This window comes from Aptenodytes patagonicus, chromosome 12 (assembly GCF_965638725.1).
Source record: "Aptenodytes patagonicus chromosome 12, bAptPat1.pri.cur, whole genome shotgun sequence".
Lineage (NCBI taxonomy): Eukaryota > Metazoa > Chordata > Aves > Sphenisciformes > Spheniscidae > Aptenodytes > Aptenodytes patagonicus.
In genome coordinates, this window is record NC_134960.1 from 22,566,205 (window position 1) to 22,583,956 (window position 17,752).

Here is a 17,752-nt window from a genome sequence, read left to right on the forward strand (position 1 = left end):
TCCCCCCACACCAGCAAACCTGTCTTCTCCAGCGGCAGGAGAAGGGACAGGGTGGGACTTGGATCATTCCTGTAGCCTCCAGGCTCTGCAGCCACAGCCTGCTGGGCCCCTGGAAGCAGCGTTTGCTCCTGTGGGAAGCAGCAGTCGCTGGCACCCAGAGCTTTTGTGTCCCCAGCTTCTCTCCAGGGTCTTTCTGACTGTCTTTCAGTATGCCCCAGGCTCCTCCGAGCACCTCTTGATGAGCCTCCAGTGGTCTTTGAGTGCCTTTGGGTGCACCTCTGGGACATCATAGCACCTTTATGCCCTTCTCTGGGGCCTCCAAGTGCCTTTCAGCGTGCCCAGTGGTCTAGAAGTGTTTTCTGATGAGCACCGGGGTCTTCCAAGTGCATTTCAGGGCATACCTGGGTGCCTCCGAGTACAGAGCTCTGCTGGTCCCTTCTCCTGTGCAAAAAGGACCCAGGTGCCTTGCTGTTAGCCCCCAGTGGTCTCCAAGGGCCTTTCTGTGCTCACTATGGTCCCGAGTGCCTTCTGGTGCACTTAAGGGGGGACTCCATGTGCCTTTCTACGCTGCCCAGGTGCTGCCAGGTGCCTTGCAGTGCAGCACCAGGGGACTCTGAAGTGCCTTCAGGTGTCCTCCAACAGCCATTCTGTGCTAAACACTGATGAACCACTGCCTTATGTAGTGCCCCAGAGGCCTCCCAGAGCTGTGGGATGTGGCCCATGGGGCTCTGAGTCCATTTGGTGCACCTGGAATGGCCCTGCATGCCTATCTCTGCTTCCCAGAGCTCTACCAGTACCTTCTGACATGCATCTGGACCCACCAAGTCCCTTTGGCAGCACCCAAGTGCCATCCTTACTCCTTTTGGAGATCCCCAGGGGGGATCCTTCAAGAGCCTTTTGGTGTACCCTCAGGTGCTGCCAGGTGCCTTTTTGTACTCCCCAGAGGTCGGTCTGTCCCTTCTGATGTACACCAGGACTCTCACCGTCTCTCTCTGTGCAGCTGCAACAGCCTCTGAAGTGAATTTTGGTGTCTTCAGAGTGTTTCTTGTTGCACTGCAGGGGCTTCAATGTGCCTTTTCTTGTGTCACCCTCCTCTGGGACCTCTGTGGGCCATTCTGTGCCCCCCAGAGGTCTACCAGTGCCATTTGAGGCACGCCAAAGGCCTCGGGGGCTATGCTGGCCCTGGGGATGTGTCCCAGCCTTGGTGTGGCTCAGGACCACATGGGAGTCTGTGATCGCCCAGGAGCAGGGCTAGAAGAAGGGTCACCCCAGCTCTCAAAGCAGCCAAGTCTTTTTATGAGGACAGTCTGGAATGAGTTACACAAGCCCGGCCTTGGTGAGCGCCCTGGAGAGAGGGAATTCCCGCTCCCTGGGAAGCCCACCCATCTGCATCCACGGTCAGCAGCACCCACTGCATATGGATACAACACATCTTCACAGCTATCTTAAGATGTATCTACAGAAACATCATTGCTTCATCTTCTTCACGGGAGGAGCCTGGATGTCCAGCTGGGTGATGGTGCTGGTGGTGGTGAAGGGGTGGTGCTGCCTGATCCTCCTGCTCATGGTCTCCACCTGGAGCACAAGCCACCAAGAGCCTAAGGGCACCAGCATGGCCCAGTAGATTCGCTTATAGTCCAGCTCCTGGAAAAACACCCGAGGGGAGCTGCCGAGGGTGGGAACCGGGGCCGAGGGCAGCCCTGGACCACAGGGACCAAGGGGCTCTGCCGATGGGAAGTCCCGGTGGCCACCTGGGTGGAGGTAGTTGTGGAGGTAGAGACTCCACGGGGCAGATCAGAGCTGAAGGGTGAGGAACAAGCAGCCCCACAGGGGAGGGGAACAGGCAGAGCTGGTGTCTGAAAGGACTAGCCCCAAGGGCACCGAGTCCTTCCTGCTACCATGGCCAAGGCTGGAGCATCTTACCTTGAAGATGTCGATGTGCAGAGGTACCAGTGCAGAAGATGATGCCATGGGTGTTGCCACAGGTTTTGTAGGGGCCTGAGGCAATGCAGACCAGGCTAAGCAAGGGCTCAGGAGGAGAGCATCCAGCAGATCTTCAGCACCAACACCCAAGTCCAGCCTGTCCTTCCAGGTGCGGCACAGGTGGGCAGTGGAGGCCAGGCGAGAGGGAAACCGGCACAGTCACAGCAGGGTGCTGCTCCCAGGGACACGATTGCCAGGCCTGGGATGGCACCGAGGACCTGCTCCGAGCCTCGAGGCTGGGGAGTACCAGTGGCTTGTGGTCCTGGCCACCCCAGGTGTGCACCAGCCCTACCCCTCAGCTGAGGTGATGGACTGGGACATGGCCTGCACCATCTGCTCATTCTTCACCCTGAGGCCCTAAGTAAGTGTGCTGGTGGGCACCCTCGTCCATCTGGTACTTGCTGTTGGGGATGCTGGATGACTCCCTGGGCCAAGAGGGAAAGTTGAGCTGCACTGGGGCCCGGCGTGTAAATCCTTCTCCTGCTGCTGCTCTGAGGTGGAGCTGCAGAGATCAGGCTGCTCATCACATACGTGACTGAACGACTGCAGGCAGGGGAACGGTCCGGCTCGACTGGTCCTCCCCAACCCTGCCCAGCCAGCACCTTGTGTTTCCCCGTGTCCATTCGGAAGGCGAAGCCCAACAGCATGATCTTCTTGGCCGTGATGCTGTTGAAGAGGCAGGCAACGATGCACCGGCACTCGTTGAGCTCGAGGACCTGGCAGGAGGTGTGGCAGCAGGTCGGGCCAGGAGCTGAGCTGCCAAGTGTTGAGACCTCCAGTGGGTTGAGAGTCTCGGAGACAGACCAGGTTGAGGACATCTTTCTGGAGATGGCTTGCCCCCCCCCCCAACCTGCTCTGGCAGAGTACCGTGGCCAGACAGTGCTATCTGGGGACACCACAAGTTCCCTTAGGGACCGTGACACTGCAAGCCTCCTCCCCTCCACCCCCAGCATCCAGAGGCAGGTGACAAGCTGGAACAACCCCAGGGACCACCAAGGATGATAGGGGACAAGCCAGTCGCCAGGTAGACCTGTCCCACCAGGCTAGGTGGTGCCTGGATGCTGGTGTGGACTCGGGGACCTTCCCTGTGCTTCCTGGGACAAAGCAGTGAGGACAGCCTGAGCGCAGCACGTTGGCCCTGGCGGGGACACCCATGGGGACAGAGGGTGCAGGACCCACCCACGCTGCCCTTGAGGAAGCGGTTGGTGATGCGCTGGTGCATGCTGATGGTGTGGGCCACTTCCTCCACGTTGGCCGCAGTCACCTCGTCCAGGACACTGGTGGAGTTGGTGCTACTGATCCTCCGAGCCAGGAATGGGATGGCAGCCTGGACAAGGGCAAGGTGTGGGACCCTCAACTGCATCTCCCGTACTAGCTGGGTGATGGGAGCAGATACCAGCTTGGAGAGCCCCAAGGACCACGCGTTGGGTTTTGGGCACCCCAGTGCACATAGGCAATGCTGAGGGTTTCAGTGGGCTTTTGCCCCTCAGGTGTCTCGTCGCCACCAAGGAGGACACAGTCAGGGGTCTTCAGGTCAGAGGTGGCCATGCCTTCATCCAGGACTTTGACAGGATGGGGGGGGGGGCACGAAATGGTGTGGGAACGCTGCAGCCCCCCATGCCCCTTTCTCCTGGTCTGTGCTGCCTGTCGGACAGCAGTGAGATATATGGGCCACCCTCTGCCACCCCCTAACCCGTGGTCTCCCAGGGTCCCTGCCTTGCACCAGGACCGGTTGGACTCGGTGTTGGCATTGAAGAGCCGCTGGAAGCTCTCACTGCTCGCACCAGCACTGAGCTCTTCTCCACATGGGTCAACCACCCGGCCCTTGCTGGGTCGAGAAGGTCGATGCCACCCAGGGCTGGGCTGCGAGGGAAGGGGAGAAGGCAGGATCTGGCCCCTGGGCAGGAGAGCTGGGTGCTGGCGGTGACCCCATTGCTGCATCCAGAGCCTCGCTTACCGGAGATGCCCAACCGCTGGGCACATCTGGCTCCCCAGCCCAGGGCACTGCTCAAAGGTGGCATGCCATGGCTGAGGGGCTGTGGGGAAAGCGATGCGTCTGGCCAGGGCCACTCCACGGGTGCAAGGTGTCACGCAGCCCGCAGGCTCCCCCACGGCAGGGGAAGGTGGTGCCGGTCCCCTGCCCCGGTCCGCGCTGTCTGCAGCCTCCCCCCCAGGCCACCAGCCACCCTGCCCAGGGACCAGCCAGCGCCTGCTGCTCTGCCCACGGCCGAGCCGGGCATCCCCGGCTACTCGGAGCAGTGGGGACAAAACCCTGGCTCCCTCCTAACGCCAGCTACAAGCCACCACACCCAGCCACAGGGTGGTCTCCCCACCGCCCCCCCCGTGCCGTCCCCAGCGCCCTGCAGGCAGGGCCTGGATGTGCCCAGGGAGGTTGGGGTGAGCCAAACCATCGGCACAAGGCGCTAGGAACTGAAAGGCACTGGGTTTATTTGTAATAGAGCTGATATCTAAATTAATTAACAAAGGCTAATTGACACACCTGCTTGGACAGCGCTGCAGGCACAGTGGGAGCCAGGCAGGCCCTCAGGAAAGGGATGGACCCGTTTGCCCAGGCCAGGCACCCCAGGACCCCATGTCACCCCTTCACCCCTCCAAGCAATGCCCTGCCTCGCCCCCCCCCCCCCCCCCCCCCGATCCCAGAGGACCCCCAAATACACCAGCAAACCCCAGCCTTAGCCACACCCACACCACATCGCCCCCCCAGGGCTGCATCCCCACCAGGGACCCCCAGCCATGTCCCCCCAATATCCCCATCCACCAGGGACCCTCAGTCATGACCCCCCCCCCCCCCGAAACCCCTCCACCAGGGATCCTCAGCCACATCCCCCCATCCCTGGACCCCCCCACATACCAGGGACCCTCAGTCACGACCCCTCCCCAGTCCCTCTCACCAGGGACCCCCAGCCAAGTCCTCCCCTTCAAGGACCCCCCACATACCGGGGCCCCCCCTCCAGGTCCCTCCTATGTCAGAGACACCCCCCCCATCCCCCGGGACCCTCAGCCACACCATCCCCAACCTCCCCCCCATCCCGGGACCACCCCCGGACTCCTCCCTCCCGGGCCTCCGACGCCCCATAAGCGCTGCCCACCCCCTACGAGGGACCCACCGCGGGGCCGACCCCCCCTCCTCCCCGACGCCCTCTGTCCCTTTAAGAACCCGCCTGCAGCCCAACCCGAGTGGCAGCCCTGGGAGCCAATCAGAACGCCTGCTGCCGGCCTGCCGACAGCGCCCGCCCATGCGGGTGTGACCCCGCCCCTCGAGGCGTGGCCGACCGGAGCCACACACACCCCGGGCGTGGTCACCCGCGGGGCGTGGCCGCTCCAAGCTCCGCCCCCGCGCCGAGATGGGGGGCGGCGGCGGCGCCGCCCGGCCCGGGCCCTGCCCGGCCCCGGCCCCTCAGTCACTGCCGTCGCTGTCGCTCCCCGCCGCCGCCTCCGGCTCGGCCTCGTCCCGCAGATCGGCGAAGAAGTCCTCCCCGCTGCCCGCCGCCTTGCTGCTGAGGGCCCGCAGCGGCCCCCCCTTCTTCTTCTTCTTTCGGTAGTCGTCCACCACCAGCCCCCGCAGGGCGGAGACGTCCCAGAACTTCACCTTCTGGTCGTGGGCGCAGCTGGCCAGCAGCTGCCCGCCCGGGGCCACCGCCAGCTGCTCGATGGGCTCCCCCAGGTGCTGCCCAACGCAGCCCAGCACCCGGTTCGGCAGGACGTTCACCGCCCTGGGAACGGGGCCGGGGGCCGTCAGGACCTTGCAGGGATGCAGCGCCCTGGTCCACCGCAAGCCCACCTGCCCGCAGCAGCACAGGCTTGGCGTGCCCTCCCGTCCCTCGCTCCTAACCACGGCTGACCTTGTCCCACACCCTCCCCAGTCCCATCCCCCTGACCTGATGACTCCATCCAGGGACCCCACGCATACAATGCTGTCCGTGATGGGGACCATGCAGTCAACGGACTCGGCCCTCAGAGCGAAGCGGTCGCTGGCGGCCCCGAAGCCGTCCCAGTTGAAGAGGTAGATGGTGCCTTCGCTGGAGCCGCATGCCACTTTCTTTCCCCTCTGGGCAAGATGGAGGACAGTAAGACAGAGGCAGAACAAGAAACCCAGGGCATGGAGAGGGATCCGCAGGATCCTGCTCCGCAGCAGGGCCCAGTGCCAACCTTCAGCAGCACGACAGACGTCAGGTCCCCGTTCTGCGGCTCCGAGAGCAGCTCAAAGCGCCGCCTCTTCACGTTGAAGACGCCCAGGGTGCCATCACCGCTGCGGGAGACGGAAGGGGCATGTCATGAGCACGGGACGCGGCACAGGGCACTTCCCCCAGCCCTAAGGGAAGGCTCTGCATGGGCACAGGGGAGCCTGACCCCGGCGCCACGGAGCTCCCGGTACCTGGCGGTCAGCAGGATCTTCCCATTACCGTCCACGGCCATCGCGCTGATGTACTCCTCCTGCTGACGTGCCTCCAAGATGGCGTCCCCCTTGCGCAGGTCCCACACCTTCAGCGCCCCGCCGTCATCGCCCGTGGCAAAGATGTGGTTATCGATGGGCAGCACGCAGTTGAGGGCCGAGCTGCAGAGACCCCAGCCCCACGCCCGCACAGTCACGGCTCACGCCACAGGCAAATGGCTCCCAGAGCATCGGGGGTGACGCTCCGGCCTCTGCCTGCCCGGCCCAGGGCTGCGTGGCCCCGGCAGGGGAGGGAAGGGGACGGTGCCCCAGCAGTCGCTGCCCGGGACGAGCCACCCGCGCAGACCTACCCGTGGGCCTTGGGGAAGCGCGTTTCCAGCCGTCCCTCCTCCACCGTCAGGACGTGGACGGACTTGTCCTTGGACACGGTGAGAAGCTCTGGAGAACCGCGTCAGCGCCCCCAGCCCCGGCGTCCCCCGCCGCGCCCCGGTGCCACCCCCACGTCCCCCGCACTCACTCTGCCCGTCCTGGGAGAAGGCCACGTCCCGGCACGACTTGAGGTGATGCCCCGAAGACCAGAGCTGCCGGTTCTCCCCCTCGGTGCAGGAGTACGAGTACCTGCCAGCGCCGGGTCGGGCTCGCCGGGGCCCGCGGGAGGGCGGGGAGCCCCGACGGCCGGTGCCCAGCCGTTGCTACACGCGGGACCCCCCGCCCCGCGCCCCGGCGGAGCCCCCCCACGGCCCCACTCACAGGTAGACGTCACCGTCCACGTCCCCCGCCGCCAGCAGGGGCCGGGCCGGGTGCAGGGCGATGGCGTTGGCCGTCGCCTCGAAGCAGATGTCCTCGGGGGTGTCCCGCAGCCGCGGCTCCCTCCCCGCCGGCTCCGAGCAGCCCTGGGGGAGAACGGGGCGGTGGGAGCGGGGCCGGCGGGGCCGGGGCCGCGCCGCCCCCACGCGTGCTCACCTCCCCCGGCGCCGCCATGCCGGGTCCCCGCTGGGCGCAGGCGCCGTGCTCGTTTGCATAGCACCGCCCCCTTCATTTGCATGGGCCCGCCCCACCGCAGGGCGCGCCTCCCTAGCGGTGCGCGGCGGGGCCGCCACGCGTGGGCCGGCCGTAGCCCGGCGTGGGCCGGCGGTAGCCCGGCGGTGTCCGAAGCTCCCCGTGTCTGGCCCTGCGAGGGGCTCGAGCCCGCGGGCACCCGCGGCCCATCGTGCCGGGACTCACTTTTTCCCGCTTTTTAGCTGTTCGGCAGCGGGAGGCCCCAGGGGCTCCCTAATTTGCGCCCCGGGGAACCCCGTGGCCTCCTTCCCCGCGTCCCAGGGGAGGGGGCGGCCAGGCACTGCCGGTGACCAGGCGTCACTTCGACTCCTTTCAAGGGCTGGGGCTGGCAGGGCCCCCCGAGGTCCCGCCCAGGGCCCCAGCTCAGCCGGGGGGCCACCAGCAGCCTCCCCGTCCTTGCCCCGAGGGGCTGTTCCAGCTCGCTGCTGGCCCTGCGCACCTTTGCCTGGTGCTGGCCCCACCGCATCCACCCTGCCGCTGGCCGGGGGCGATTGCCGCTCCTGTGCCGCGTACAGCGCCGCTGCTGCCAGCTCTAACAGCTGTTTGCACAGGGGAAGCAGTACGAGTCCTCCGCTTCAGGGCATTCCTCTTGCTGTACCCCCCACGCGAGGGTCCCCTTTCTTCCCCACGCGCTGAGGCACAGGTTGCTCAGCCGGGATTATTTCCCCCAAATAGGCTCATTTGCTAATTTTATCCGGGGCTTGGTAAGGGCTGCCTGCCCCCCACCCGAAAAGCCTCCGGCAATAAACATCCTTGGCTAGGGCTCGCCCCGAGAGACCCAAGAGGGCCTGGTGGGTGGGAGAAGGAGCCCTGGCACCCCTGCTGATCTGAGCCCAGCCCAGGCACCTTCTCTCTGCCCGCACAAACAGATGTTCATGCAAATTTAATGCAGTTTTATTACAGCTACAACATTTACACATCACAGGCCATACTGCAAACACTGGAGGGGAGAGCCCCAGCACAGCCCCACAGCGCAAGGCTGGGGGGGGCACCTGCTGCCCAGCCCAGAGCAGAAAGTGGACGGCGTGGGGGGGCAAGCTCCGGGAAGGCAGCATCCAGCAGGCCGGGGTTCCAGGAGCTGGAGAAGATACTGGAGCCATCAGTACTTGGGACGTTTCACCTCAACCCTGGAAGAGACAGAGGGGCAAGGACGGTGGCGAGGATGCAGGGCAGACAGCTCCCATCCCCCTCCCATGCAGAACTCGGAACCGAGGTCCACAGTTTCACCCCACAGAACAGCGGGGGGGCCCCAACAGCTCCTTGGGGCACCCCGCTGGATGGGGCAGGACTGTCTGGTCAAGGAAGAGACCCAACACGGCCCTGGGGTCTGCTCAGCACCCGCCCATGGCCCAGGGGAGAGGTGCCCTGCAGGCTCTGCTGAGCTGAGCAGGGCAGGAGCACCAAGGGGACCAAGTGTTCTCCACTCTCCTTCCAGCCCCACTGCCGAGAGCCAGCGGGGAGGTCTCTGCCCCCCACAGCCCCTGGGGGAGGTAGCAGGAGACAGCCAGGCCCCAGTACTGCCCTGCGGCCAAGCCCAGAGCAGAGACAACTTTACTAACCCATCAGCCTCCAACTTCTTCCTCTTCTCGATGATCTGCAGAGAAAGCACAAAGTCCCATTACCCTCAGGGTAGCTGGCTGCCCACAACTGCAGCAGAGGGGTTGTAGGGTGCAAGATACACCTGGGGAGAGCTGTAGCCAGGCCAGAGCAAGCTGAGGTGAGCTAAAGCTGTCCACAAGCTGCCCAAAGTCTGGAGAAGCTTGGCCTGTTTCCCCTTTGCTCCATATTTTGGCCACCAAAGACCATTTGTTCTCACCTTCCCCCAGCCCATCCCGTACCGTTGGGGTGCTCACAGCCAGCTCACCCTGCCAGGACAACCCCCCACTCTGCCGGTTAGCCAACAGCCGCTAAACATGCCTTGTCCCCTCCAAGCCCCTTTGGATGGCTCCGAGCTGCTGGTTCTGGACACATTCATCTGCTGCAGAGCCCGGAGCAAAAAGCCCCCGATTGGGACTGCTCCCAGGGCAACAGCTCCAAACGCAGCTCCAGATGCATCCACAGTCCTGAAGCCTCAAGTATTTGGCTGATGCTCTTGCAAGGAGCAAATCCAGCTTCTGGAGAGCAAGCCCTGCTGCACACACACACCGGCAGTGCCTGGCTGCCAGGACATGGGCTGGAGTGAAGAGCCGTGACTAGGACAGCGAGGGCAGGACTAGGTGGGAGCTCTCCTGGGCTACGCTGGCAGCTCACAGCCTAAACAGACGATACCCCAGCACCGGGCACTCACCGCACTGATCTTCTTCCACTGCCGGTCCAGCTCTGCCTTGTCGTTCGTCTCCTTGAAGCGACGTGTTTTGCGTCCCTCGGACATCTTGATCCCATACTGGAAGGCCGCCCTGGGGAAGGAGCGAGACAGAGCTCAGCGCTCGCAGGGGATCCACAGCCTGCCAGGGGAACGGACACATCTGCCCCAGCCACGAGCCCGTACTCCAGAGCCGGCTTGGGCCCCTGAAAGCAGCGGCTGGGCAGTCCTCCTCAAGAGTGATACTAAGAGCAAAGACAAGCCACCAGGCCCAGGATCCACAGCTCCTCCTCGGGTCCTCACCAGGGAACCCCCTTCTTGCTTTAAGCTCCCCCAGGACCCAGGTTTGGCCAGCATGGCCACCCCCACCCAGAATCCTTGCTCAGCCCTTCACAAGGGCTGCACTCACTTGGGCAGAGCCTCTTTGTTGTTCATGTATTCGCTGTACTCCTCCTGGGTGTCGAAGTCCCAGCGGCCCAGAGGTCCTTTCTTGTTACCCTGCAGTGAAAACACAACTCAGAGCAGCTCCTCAGTTGACGCTGACCAGGGCTCCTCATGCAGCCCCGCGTGCCCAGGCAAGATCTCAATCTCCCATCGGCCCCAGTTCAATGGGCTTGCGCACCCAATCTGGCCTTGGCTCCGAGATCCCCTCCCTGAGAAGCCCCAGACAGGAGATTCTGTGGAAGAGGGGAGTTGAGATGGACTAGCACATCCCCCCCCCCCCCCTTGGTCAAGTGCCAGCGTCACACTGGGACAGTCCCAGTCGCACTGTCCCAGGACTGCTCCCTGGGACAACAGATCCCGCCCAGACCCAGGCACACAGATCAGCAAACCCCAAAACACATTCAACGCCCAGCTCCAGAGCATTCAACCCCTCTGCGCAAGCCTGCTTCTCTCCAGTGGGATCCTCTCAGCCTGCACTGATGCCTAGTTCGCTGGCTGGTCCTAAAGGCTGGTGGTGGCATACCTGATCCATTTTGCTGTAGTCCACCTCTTCATCGCTGTCCACAGCCATATCATCCATTCTGTAAAGAAAAGAAAAGCAAGGAAAGGGTTCGGAGTGGGTCCATGGGACATGGATCAGGACCTTAGAGGCAGGCTGGTGGGAGCCACCTCTTGTGGCCCCAGACCGAACGCACTCAGTTCCTGGACCAGAGAGAAGCTCCTCCAACTGCAAGCCCTGCAGGTGAGCTGTACCACAAGGGCATCCGAGATTGCAAATGCTCCTAAGGTGATTCTGCAGGCTGAAAGCTGTTCCTCTTCTGCCGAGGGACTGCTTTGCGGCCAGAGCTCAATGAGCACACGAATTACCAGGGAACCCGGCAGACTCCCAGCCACCTCAGCTTCTCCCTGGCACTGAGGGGCAGCAGACTCCAGGTAGCCATTTATAGCAGAGACCAGCTAAGAAAAGGCCAGGTCTGCCAGAACCAGGACTCGGGGAGCATTTTAACAGTAGGTTGCAACCCCAGACAAAGCCAGGCCCACTCCTCCCAACAAGCAGCGGGGCTGATGTTCAAGGTCTTGCTGCCAGAGAACAGCAGCCCCTCGGCACACCCCGCTCCCAACCCGCAGCTTCTTGCTGCTTCCTTACGTAGCAGGGTAGCACTCGGCGTAGCTGTTCGACATGCCGAAGAAGTCCCCCAGCTGCTTCTTGTCTTCTGGCTTCTTCAATGTGACAATGGTCAAGGAAAGGACCACCGCGTAGCCTTACAGCTAAGGGCTGAGCACAGCCAGCCAAAGAGCCATCTCCTGCCCTAACGCAACCAAATTGGAGGCTGCAGAGCTTATATTTGGCGTACGAGCAGCAAGGTTTTGGCAGCATTTCTCTGCTACTGGAGGAAAAGCCCTCCCAAGTGAGGAAGGACAGCCACACAGCCATGCTCGGGCAAGGCCTGCCTGCAAGGGAAGCCCGGCCCCGCAGTCGGCCAGGCTGACACAGACAGTAAAGGATATGACTCTGCTCCTTCCCAGCCAGCGGCTCCAGCAAACTTCTCATTGATGGACTTGATGAGCTCCTTGGCTGAGCCGGGTCCTGGGGTAGAGAGAGCAGCAGGCTGAGTTTTGGGGGAGGAACAGCTCACCGCAATACACATGGGGCTGGGCAGAGCCCCCTTCTGCACGACCAATTAATTGGGACGGGGTAACCGGCAGAAGGACAGGCTGCATATGAGGCAGAAGAGGAGGAGCCAGGAGAATACCGAGGAGCAGCAAACCAGTTCAAGCACAGACAGGGGCAGCGTGATCCTAGGAGGCCCTGAATCCTCCTCAGCTTACAGCCAGCGTAAGGTTGTTTGAGCTGGTCTGCTGCCAGGGAAGGATCTGCACACACACTCAACCCAGGCTGGCATGCAGCAGCCCGTAGGCACAAAACTCTTCACCCCAAAACCCTCACGGCAGGCAACTCCCTCCATCATAGCAGTCTCTGGGAGAACAGGGAGCTCATGCAGGCCAGCGAGCCAAGCAGTTCCGAAATCTGCAACCCCGTACAGCCTCGCTCAAACATCCAGCCTCATTCAAATGTCCACACCGCTTGGCTCACCTTTGTCGATGTCTGTGGGCTGCAAAGAAGAGGGAAGGATACCATGTCACCCGGGAGGGCTGAAAGCAGGCAAGTGACAGCGTTGCATGACTTGCAGCTCCACTTTAAGACTCTCTGTGGCAAGCACACAGAGCTGAACCATAAAAGCTACTGGCTTGTGCTAGTCCCGCCTTATTTGCTGAAGGAGAGGACAAGCACCCAGCCACCCACCAGCCCCTGGTTGGAAAGACAGAGCTCGGCAAGAGCTGAGCACTGACACCCAAAGTCACCCGGGTGACCCCACCAACCCCACAGATGCACTCCCCAAAGGGCAGAGATCAGGTGGGACAGTCCAGGCTTCACGAGCAGAGGCTCACCTCATCATCAGCCTTGGGCTTCTCAAAGTAGCTGTGCCTCTTCTTTTCTTCCTCCCGCTCACGGTCACGCTCCCTGTCCCTGTCACGCTCCCGATCCCTGTCACGTTCTCGGTCCCTGTCACGCTCCCGGTCCCTGTCACGCTCTCTCTCACGGTACCTCTCACGCTCCTTCTCCCGTGGCACCTTCGCAGTGGAGGGCACATAATCCCCAATGTCTTCAAAGATGCTAGAAGCGGAAAAGAGCCTGCAGTTACGGGTGCTGCAAGAGAAGAGGCTGCAACCACCTCCCTTTGAACTGCAACCTAATAAAGGAGCACGCAGCACCAACACCGAGAGCTAAGGACGCCCACTAGAACTGGCTTCTACATCTGTCAGAGATATCACTGCATTTTTGCGCTCTTCTACTGCCTGGACCTGCTTCTTGTGGTCCAGGACAACAGAGAGCCCTTGCCTGCCTCAAGCCTGAAATCATAAACAGAGCTTGCCTCCAGCCTTGTCCTACAAACCGCAAGTCCAAAGAGGCAGCTCGCTCCGGAAGCGCTAAACCCAGCCCTCTCCAAATGTGGTGGGCCAAAAAGACATTCCTTAAGGCAGAGAGCTGTGACCCCACAGCCTGTGGGCAGGGAGGCACTTACTTCATATCAGCTTCAGGGGGCTTCTTCTCATCCAGCTTCCCTGCAAGGACACAACAGCAGTGAGAGGCGCATCATCCACTCCGCCACCTGCACTGTTTCTCTGTCCCCAATCTGGTTTCCAAGCCCCAAGAGCGGCAGGCCCGGAGGCTGTCCCGACTTCCTCTTCGGTTACCACATCATATCTAGCCCCCTCCGGAAGCCATGTTGTCCCTCCCCAACAGGGGACATTTCCCCAAGGAACTGGGCCTTAACCAGGAAGAGCAGAGCAGCACGAGGCACCCCTGCAGCTGTAATTTCTCAGCAGCCAGTCCCCTGCGGTCCTGCCGCAGAACAGCCTGCCTTCAGGCCTGGGGTTATAGGAAATCACTGTCCTCTAAGTCCACCGCCTCATGGCGCAGGGGAATGCAGCAAACCAAACCACATCTCATTCTCTCGGGATATGCTTCAAGCATTAAGTCCTACTACTCGGTTCCCTTCAGCTCCTACCTTTGTCTTTCTTCTTGAGCTTCTTGTTGCGGGTCCCTTGCCTGAGATAGGAGAGGATCTGCGTCAGTTTGCTGATGACAATGTCATTGGTGGTCAGCGTGGTCTGTGCCTGAAAGAGAAACCCCCAAGGAAGCGTCCGACTCCCTTGACAGGGAACCCCCTCCCGGCAAGACCTGCTCTGGCCAATTCAGACCAATGCGGTCAGGCAACCTGGACGCTAGCTGGGTACCTCCATGGTGGGGCAGTCAGCCTTGCTCCGGATCAGTGTCGTTGGGATATCGGTGTCGGCATACTCATCGTCCAGATCTACCACGTAGGCCATCCTCCCCGGCAGGAACAGCTCATTCCGCTCGTAGGCCTTGTTCTTGAACAGAATGCGGTAGATGTTGCGACCTGGAGGGGAAGGAAATGCGTGGGAGAGCTGCTCTTACAAGAGCAACAGACAAGCCCATAGTGAAGCATATTTAGTTTATCAGAAACATCAGAATCACCTCAGAGACACGCTTCCTCCAGCCCTCAAATTCAGGACGCCTACACCTCAGACTCTCCCCCTCCAATGACTAAAGTTTTTCATTCCTCCATTCACCCCCCAGGATTTCTCCCACATTCATGGCACAACGCAAGGTGGGGAACAGCCACATCCACACAGTCTTACCCAGCCGGGTCTTAAATTCAATTTTGTTCTCAGGATCTTCATCTTTCCTGAACAGAAACAGAAAAGAAACAGAAGTATTATGCTAAGCGTATGCCTCCTCTGCATCCTTCTCTCTGGGAGGCAGCTGCACTCAGGAGTGCAAAACCCTCAACCACTCACTTAGTTTCTTTCTGGGGCTTCTCCATCATTTCCTCCTCTTCCTTCTCCTTGCTGGCAATCTCAGCCCGTACCTTGCCACAGAGTAAATCCATGCATTACAGACCAATCCGTGCCACTGCTGCCCATCAGAACCAGTACGCCCACTTCCACCAGCTCCCCAACCCTTCATAAATCTTTCCCAGAAAGAGAAATCCACGCTGACAAGACTGAAGCACCCGTAAGTGGCAACTACTGCCCTCTGCCCACCCTCTCTGCCTGTGGGAGCAGACAGGGTAGAAGAGCAGCATGGCGATATCTGTGCTCACCTTCTGCAACAGCGCAAAGTCCAGACCCTTCACCAAGTGAGTGTGCTCCATGTCACCACCCAAGAACTTGGACTCCTGGATCAACTGTCTCCTCTTCTCTGCAGCGGATTTATCCCTGTGCAACAAAAACGGAGCCAGTTACGAGACAGCCCCTCTGGAGCAGACTGGCAAGACAAGGCCGCGCCGCAGGCTCACGTACGCCTCTGCCGTCGGCCCCACAGCCCTGTAGTTGGCAGTTGTGCTGATCAGCTCTGTTTCCTCGTAGTCCTTGTTCACACCATCTCTCCTCTCCTTGGCTCGATCCCTGTACTTCTCGGCCAACTCCCTCTCGCGTTCTATCTCCTGCTGGCGCAGCTTTGCGTAATAGCTGGGGTTGGAAAAACAGCTCAGTGTTAGAGTGACACGTTCACACTTTTGATGTACCGGTCAGGTAACAGCCCCCGAGGCCCCACGCATGCCTGTTCTGCTCCCAACCCCTTCCCCAAAAAACGTACTAAAGCACCGTGGGACACAACATACGTGGAGGACACCAGACAAGATGAAACTGCTGTACTGAGGCTAACTAAAGAGGAGCTCAGTCTTCCCTTCCAAAGGGAAGAGGTCAAGTGCAGTCCTGCTGCACAGATGTGCCCCAGAAGACACAGTCACCAGTGCAGATGTCCCATCACTGCCCTGCTCTGCCTCACACCCGCAGAGCCTCTCTCGCTTCTTCCGGAGGTGAAGCTTCACCCCCATCCTGCTGCCGCCCTCCCACATCTGTTCCCACAAGCAGCGACAGTCCCTCAGTCAGAGCTCTTCTCACTCTGCTTGGCTCCAAAGCCCCAAAATAATCCAGGCCACTCAGGGTCCGCTTCGGTAGCCCAAGAGCTCAGAAGCTGCTTCCATGGGAGCAACATGATGTACGAAGACAAGTCTTGATGCATTGCTTTCCCCATTTACCTTTTCTTCTTCCTCCTACGAGCCGCTGGGTCTTCATCTTCGTTGTACTCCCGGGGCATCCTGGAAAAGGGCGAGAAACCACACGTACAGTCTGCAGAGCCATACAAACACAGGCAGTGAGACAGAACAGTCCCTCAGACACAGCAGGGCACCGAGATGCTCAAAGATGGGAAGAGTACAGTCCCATTCCTCCCTAATTCCACTCTGTCGGCAGGGAGAGGAGGGAAAAGCACTGATTTTCACAGAACAAAAACTAAATCGCCTCCTGCACAAAGCGTCTTAACAGAGCCTCTCGCTCTGTTATTTACAGCAGTCCTGACCCACCTGTTTCTCCACTTAACACGCACATGTACAGCTTGCATGGACCCAAGCACAAAGCAGGGCCAAGCTCTGCTCCTCGGGCCCTGCCCGCACACGCATTAGCAAAAGCCCCTTTAGATACTCCACTGCAGAGTGCAGGGGGAGAGAGTCAGGCAGGAACGGAGCCCCAGAGGGAAAGCGGACATGCTTTGTCCCACAGTCCTGTGAAATAGAGTCCTACTCACTCATGGTGGCGAGATTTGGATGGTGGCGCAGATGTTGGCGCAGCCCGCGGGGTCATGAGAAGCTTTCTGAAGTCTTCATTGGTCAGCTTGGACCTGCAAAGAAGAGAGGAAAAAGAAACCGTCATCCCCCCATAAGCTTTGGCAGCCTGATGGCTTCTGAGGAGGCAGAGGGTTTGCCAGCATGTCCTGTGCGACCGAGTCAGACATGGGGTCCCCATGGATGGAGACCAAAGGCTGCATTGTACCAGTCACTCCCAGCCTCTAGATGGGGGAATCGGCCTTGGGCCCCATAGTCCTGGTCCAGTCCTGCCCCAGTGTCATACTCACTGGTGGAAGGAGTGCGAGTCGTCCACATCATGGCCATCAGGGGCCAGGGGGTTGGAGAACGGTTCATCTGTGGGACAGGAGGAAAGAGAGCGCTCAGAGCCTGCCTGCGTGGCTTCAACCCCTCTCCAACCCCCACAATCCTCCCAGCCTGGTCCCTGCTCAGGAACAGGGAAGGCAGCAGCGTTCACCCACCGCCCTGCTCCTCCGCCAAGCCCAGGCCGCTGACACCCTGTGGTGGCCTCACCAGGGTGCATGGGACGAAGGGGTCCTGGTGTCACTGCCCACCATGAGATCTTGCCACCCCCTCAACCCGAGTGACTCCCGGTGGGTGTTCTAGTGTCTCCCCCGGGAGGTGGCCTCTGTGCCTCCCCAGGGGTGTCCCGTCCCCCCCACCTCCCGGGACTGCCCTTGCACACCCTCCACCCCCAGAAATGCCCTACTGCCCCTATCCCCTGAGCGTACCCCAGTGTAAATCCCCCGCGCAGAGGTTTACCCCCAAACACACCCCCGCTTTGCCCCCACGTCCCCCCCAGCGTCTCCTCAGCCCCTGGGCTGCCCCGGAGCCCCATCCCGGGAGGTCCCCTCCCTCTCTCCGACTCCTAAAGCTGTCACCGTACCCCTTCCCCCAACAGGGCTGTTCCTCTCAGCAGGCTGGGGGTGTGCCCGTGCCCATGCCCCCCCGGGGGGGTCCCCCCGCTCCCCCGCCGCAGCCCGGTGCCCCAAGCCCAGGGTGGGCCTACACCGGCCCCCGCACCGGGCCGCTCCCCCACTCCCCCCGAGTGCCGCGGCACCCCCCGCCGAGGGCCGGATACCCCGGCCCCCGGGGTGTCCCGTGCCCCCCCGGTGCCCCGTGTCCCCCCACCCCACTCACTGTCGCGCTCCGGCATCGCGCCCCGCTCCGCAAACCCCGCACCACGGCCCCACCGCACCTCCGCTCCCCTTCCCAGCACCCCCCGCGGCCGGCCGGCCCGCCCCCCGCCCGCATTGGCCTGCCACTGGCCGGCGGGCGCTGCGATTGGCGGACGCTGCGATTGGCGGGCGCTGCGAT

The 17,752-nt window shown here is 61.6% G+C and overlaps 2 protein-coding genes across 2 annotated transcripts; both read right to left on the reverse strand.

Annotated features, from left to right (window-relative positions):
* Window positions 1-5,162: 5,162 nt before the first annotated feature.
* WDR55 (WD repeat domain 55) lies at window positions 5,163-7,378 on the reverse strand. Its single transcript, XM_076349870.1, has 8 exons — window positions 7,361-7,378; window positions 7,148-7,290; window positions 6,915-7,015; window positions 6,748-6,835; window positions 6,380-6,559; window positions 6,154-6,253; window positions 5,883-6,052; window positions 5,163-5,717 (listed from the first exon to the last, which is right to left on the reverse strand). The coding sequence occupies exons 1-8, from the start codon at window positions 7,376-7,378 to the stop codon at window positions 5,402-5,404; spliced, it is 1,116 nt and encodes a 371-aa protein (XP_076205985.1). The 3' UTR covers window positions 5,163-5,401.
* A 956-nt stretch (window positions 7,379-8,334) lies between these two features.
* IK (IK cytokine) lies at window positions 8,335-17,643 on the reverse strand. Its single transcript, XM_076349958.1, has 20 exons — window positions 17,576-17,643; window positions 16,705-16,771; window positions 16,378-16,470; window positions 15,833-15,892; window positions 15,093-15,260; window positions 14,894-15,008; window positions 14,589-14,659; window positions 14,430-14,476; window positions 14,004-14,167; window positions 13,775-13,883; window positions 13,289-13,328; window positions 12,654-12,879; window positions 12,298-12,316; window positions 11,710-11,790; window positions 11,350-11,428; window positions 10,726-10,783; window positions 10,168-10,256; window positions 9,744-9,852; window positions 9,016-9,050; window positions 8,335-8,583 (listed from the first exon to the last, which is right to left on the reverse strand). Exons 1-20 carry the CDS (start codon window positions 17,589-17,591, stop codon window positions 8,556-8,558), a joined length of 1,674 nt encoding a protein of 557 aa, XP_076206073.1. The 5' UTR covers window positions 17,592-17,643; the 3' UTR covers window positions 8,335-8,555.
* Between the last annotated feature and the right edge of the window lie 109 nt (window positions 17,644-17,752).

Excerpts from the sequence above, each read along its gene's own strand:
- WDR55 (XM_076349870.1), bottom strand. Across the intron at positions 6,836-6,914 it reads CTTCTCCCAGGACGGGCAGA|AGCTTCTCACCGTGTCCAAG; the intron begins GTGAGTGCGGGG and ends GCGGTTCTCCAG. Across the intron at positions 5,718-5,882 it reads TCCCTGGATGGAGTCATCAG|GGCGGTGAACGTCCTGCCGA; the intron begins GTCAGGGGGATG and ends CCCCGTTCCCAG.
- IK (XM_076349958.1), bottom strand. Across the intron at positions 14,477-14,588 it reads AAGCCCCAGAAAGAAACTAA|GAAAGATGAAGATCCTGAGA; the intron begins GTGAGTGGTTGA and ends GTTTCTGTTCAG. Across the intron at positions 13,329-13,774 it reads GCTCAAGAAGAAAGACAAAG|GGAAGCTGGATGAGAAGAAG; the intron begins GTAGGAGCTGAA and ends GTGTCCTTGCAG.